Source organism: Gekko japonicus, unplaced genomic scaffold (genome assembly GCF_001447785.1).
Source record: "Gekko japonicus isolate JY-2015 unplaced genomic scaffold, Gekko_japonicus_V1.1 scaffold3717, whole genome shotgun sequence".
Lineage (NCBI taxonomy): Eukaryota > Metazoa > Chordata > Lepidosauria > Squamata > Gekkonidae > Gekko > Gekko japonicus.
In genome coordinates, this window is record NW_015172129.1 from 7,720 (window position 1) to 11,713 (window position 3,994).

The window sequence follows — 3,994 nt, forward strand, 5'->3', positions numbered from 1 at the left end:
TCACTACCCAAAAGGAGTCTCAGAGCAGCTTACAAGCTCCTTTCCCTCCCCCTCCCCACATCAGACACCCTGGGAGGGAGGTGGGGCTGAGCGAGCTCTTGACAGAAACTGCTCTTTTTCCAAGGACAGCTCTTATCAGAACTACGGCTTGCCCAAGGTCATCCAGCCAGATGCGAGTGGAGGAGTGGGGAATCAAACCCGGTTCTCCCAGATTAGAGTCCGCGCACTTAACCACGACACCACACTGGCTCTCAGTATCTGGGAGGAAATGTCTCCTTCATACAGTAAGATTTTTGAGTTCAAACCTGTCTTGGGCCACGAAGACATTACCTCAGTTTAACTGAAAAACTATCTTCTGGAAAAGGGAGCTGATAAACATTTTCGTCAATTCAATAATTAACATGGCGACGCGTTTGGAAACGGTCAGACATCTGACCAGGAGCATCCTTGCATTAGCAGAACGAAGAAGAGTCTGCCACTATACCAAACTGGCTCCACTGGTGCTTGGTCCAAAACCATTTAAGGCCTTAAAAGTTAATAGCAGCCCTTCACAATGGCCCCAGAAGCACCCTGTTAGTCCATAGCAGTATCGGTAGGAAAGAGCAATAATCTAGGAGCACTTTAGTAAAGGTCCCCTTGCTTGAAAGCCAGTCGAATCCGACTCTAGGGTTGCGGTGCTCATCTCCGTTTCAAAGGCGAAGAGCCAGCGCTGTCTGAAGACATTTCCGTGGTCATGACTAGATGCCGAGGTGCACGGAACACTGTTACCTTCGCACTGAAAAGGTACCTATTTATCTACTTGCAATTTCTTGCTTTCGAACTGCTAGGTTGGCAGTACTTTAAAGGAGCACTTTAAAGGCTTAAAAACTAACAACATTTGAGGGAAGGGATGAGCTTTCGGGAGTCACTGCTCACTTCTTCAGATACATCTGACAGTCGATGTTCTATCCCGTGCTAATTACATCGACTGTCAGATGTATCTGAAGAAGTGAGCAGTGACTCCATGGGGCTCTCTGTGTATGAGATAAGGAGACGTAGTTTGCCTTTCCCATCCTCCGCACAGGCAGGGCCGGTCCATTATTGTTAAATTTTAGACTGTCGCCTAGGGTGACGGCTCGACGAGGGCGCCATTCTGACCGGCCTCGTCCCCTCCTTGCCCCGCACAGGAAGCCTCCCTTGCCGGGTTCTTGCTCCGTCCCCGGCAAGAGACTCCCCTCTTTGCAGCCCCCCAGACAGAAAGAGAAGGAGGCGTACGGGCGACCAACAGCTCCGAGCTATGCTCGCACACACGCAGTAACCGCCGGTGGCTCCCACATGCCGAAGAGGAGGGGGGAGAGGGCGCTGCGAGGCCGCCCAACGAGGAGGCCATGAGCGACGCTTGAGTACGGCTGTTGCTGCAGCTCGAGAGTAGCTGTTCTGTGCCCCCCGCTGCAGCTCCGGTGCTCGCCTCACATGGGGGGGGGGCACGCCAGAATGTATCCTCACCTAGTGGGCAAAAAAACCTGGGGCTGTCACTGTGCACATCCTCATCCAAGTACCAACCCTGCTTAGCTTCCCGGCTCTGAACCGATTTGCATGCTCTGACGAGATCAGGCTCGTCTGGGCCGCTAGATACGGTCTGCATCGACAGCATTTCTTCCCTTGCCCTGCCGCATCTGGCTCACGTACTGGAAGAAATGAGAACAGCCAGGCGAGCCAAGGCAACTAGGTGAAGGAGAAAGCGAGAACAATTATTCGCAGGTCCAAGAATACCGTGGGCACCATGAACACTAATGCTTTGTGTGCCACTCACATGCCCTTCTGCAGCGGTGCGAGGGTATGCGGATGCTGGCTCAGGACCAGCTATATGACCATTAAACAAGCTACAGCTCTACTCTTGGTGGGCTCCATAGCAGTAACTGAGCATTAGGGAAACAAAGAATGTAGGCAACTGTGCAAGTTCAGCAACCATTATGTTGCATGCTATAAAAGGGGTCTATTGGACTCTTTTTGGCACACGGTATTCAAGGCAGTGACAGAAAAATGGGAACAGTGAGCCCCGTTAGGGAGAGAGCAGGTACATTACTGCCTAATCTGAATAACTGCATTAACAAGTATTATTGGAGCACTGCAATCAAAATCATTGGAAAGCTAGAAATCCTCCCAACATCACTTTAGATATCAGAAACATTCTGTTCATATTCTGTTCATTTTTTTTTAAAGGTTGTAGAAACTTTTAATACAAATCCTGGAGGAATGGTATTATCTTCAAGATTAGATATTAGCACTTCATCTTTTTCTAATAAGATGCTATACAGTTTCTTTAAAATTGTGTCGCGTATACCAAATTTAGATTGCATCGGCTAACGAATAATTATAGGACACAGACAATTAAGGAGGGCTACTACAGTAGAACATTATTCAGAATAGTGTTGTTGTTGTTTTTAATGTTATGAGCCCAGGTGATTAGTGCAAAAACATACGGGAACACAGTCTGGAATACAGCCCCCCTGCCCTTTAATCTATCAATGTTAAAACAGTAAAGAGCGATCATAGGAAAAGGACAAAAAACATACGATACAAAATTACTTTTGCTAAATCAGACCCAAAACATGGCAACCCTTCTGGAACTGAGACAAGCACGTCTATGGAAGGAAGAATTGGATGTTTTCCTTCCACCGGTTTTTGGGATTGTATCCTGTGCCATGCACTAGCTTACAGCAGGTCTCAGGACCCCACTGCATAGACATCAGCTTTCTTCCCCCACAAGCATCCATCCAGGAGAGGGGCTCAGCTCAACAGCCGCCCTCACACGGGGAGCGTTTTCGACACACGCCGCCGCACAAAACCGGTCAAGAACCCGCCGACGTAGCGCAGTCCGGCGGCGCCCCCAGGCAGAGAGGCCAGCAAATAGGCGCCACCGGCCACCAACTGGATGCCGGCGCCCAGAGTGGTGAGCAAGGTGCTCCGGAGACCGAGTGCAGCATAGAGGGTGCCGCCCACAGAGCCCAAGTAAAGAAGGGCCAGGCCACGGCGGTCAGGCTCACCCAGGAGACGACTCGGGCCCCGTAGGAAGCCCGCAGCCCCCAGCGCAAAGGCCGAGCCCAGGGACCAAAGCAGCGCGAACTTTCTGAGCAGCAGCAGCGAGCCATAGAGAGCGGCGAGGCTGAAGCAAAGAACGGCCAACAGCAGACACAAGGCACTCCCCACCAGGCGCTGCCAGCGGGACAGACCGGTCGGCAGCCACGGGTCCGGCTCCGGCTCCGCCGCCCAAGGCCACGTTCCTGTTGCGGGGAAAGGGTTCATCTGGCCAAACCAAGCTCCCAAGCCGGACCCAGACTCCTCTGTTTTATCCTGCGGTGGGCTCTGATGTGCCGGCGGGACGGCCGAGCCACTGCCCCCCTTAGACTGGGCCAAGTATTCTTGCAGTTGCCGGTTCAGATCCGCCATCTTGGGAAGAAGGTGGGTGGTAGCAACTTGTCCGGGATGGGATACAAAGACGGTTCTCTATAGGCAGCCCCTTGCGTTGACCAATGCACCTCAAGTTTGCTCCCCACCGCCAAGGAAACAGTGCCAGCGCAGTCCCAAAGTCATGTCGGTCTTTGAGCAGAGGGAGGCCAGCCCATGCTGCTCAACGCCTCCGCGAAGCCTCCTTCACCGGGGTTAGGAAGTCCGCATACTCAGACAGACAGGGGCCCTCGGTGTATCTCACAACTGAAAGGAAGACAAACATTAGAACAATGATTTATTTAATTCAATTTACACCCCGTCTTTCTCCTCAATGCGGACCCAAAGTGGCTTAAGCCAGTTTGGTGTAGTGGTTAGGAGGAGCACGGACACTAATCTGGGAGAGAGCTGTTGTTGTACGGTGGTTAGCATCTGCAAACAGATTTTTCTCACTGGTCAAAGAGTCAGTGTGGTGTAGTGGTTAAGAGCACAGACTCTAATCTGGGAGAATTGGGTTTGATTCCCCACTTCCTCCACATGCAGCTGCTGGTGGGACTTTGGGTCAGTC

General features: G+C 51.8%; 1 protein-coding gene across 1 annotated transcript; it reads right to left on the bottom strand.

Annotated features, from left to right (window-relative positions):
* Positions 1 to 1,885: 1,885 nt before the first annotated feature.
* LOC107118639 (vesicle transport protein SFT2C-like) lies at positions 1,886 to 3,585 on the bottom strand. Its single transcript, XM_015421005.1, has one exon. It carries the CDS (start codon positions 3,427 to 3,429, stop codon positions 2,788 to 2,790), a length of 642 nt encoding a protein of 213 aa, XP_015276491.1. The 5' UTR covers positions 3,430 to 3,585; the 3' UTR covers positions 1,886 to 2,787.
* Between the last annotated feature and the right edge of the window lie 409 nt (positions 3,586 to 3,994).

Bases quoted from the DNA above. Each gene is read 5' to 3' on its own strand.
- LOC107118639 (XM_015421005.1), bottom strand. From the start codon at position 3,429: ATGGCGGATCTGAACCGGCAACTGCAAGAATACTTGGCCCAGTCTAAG.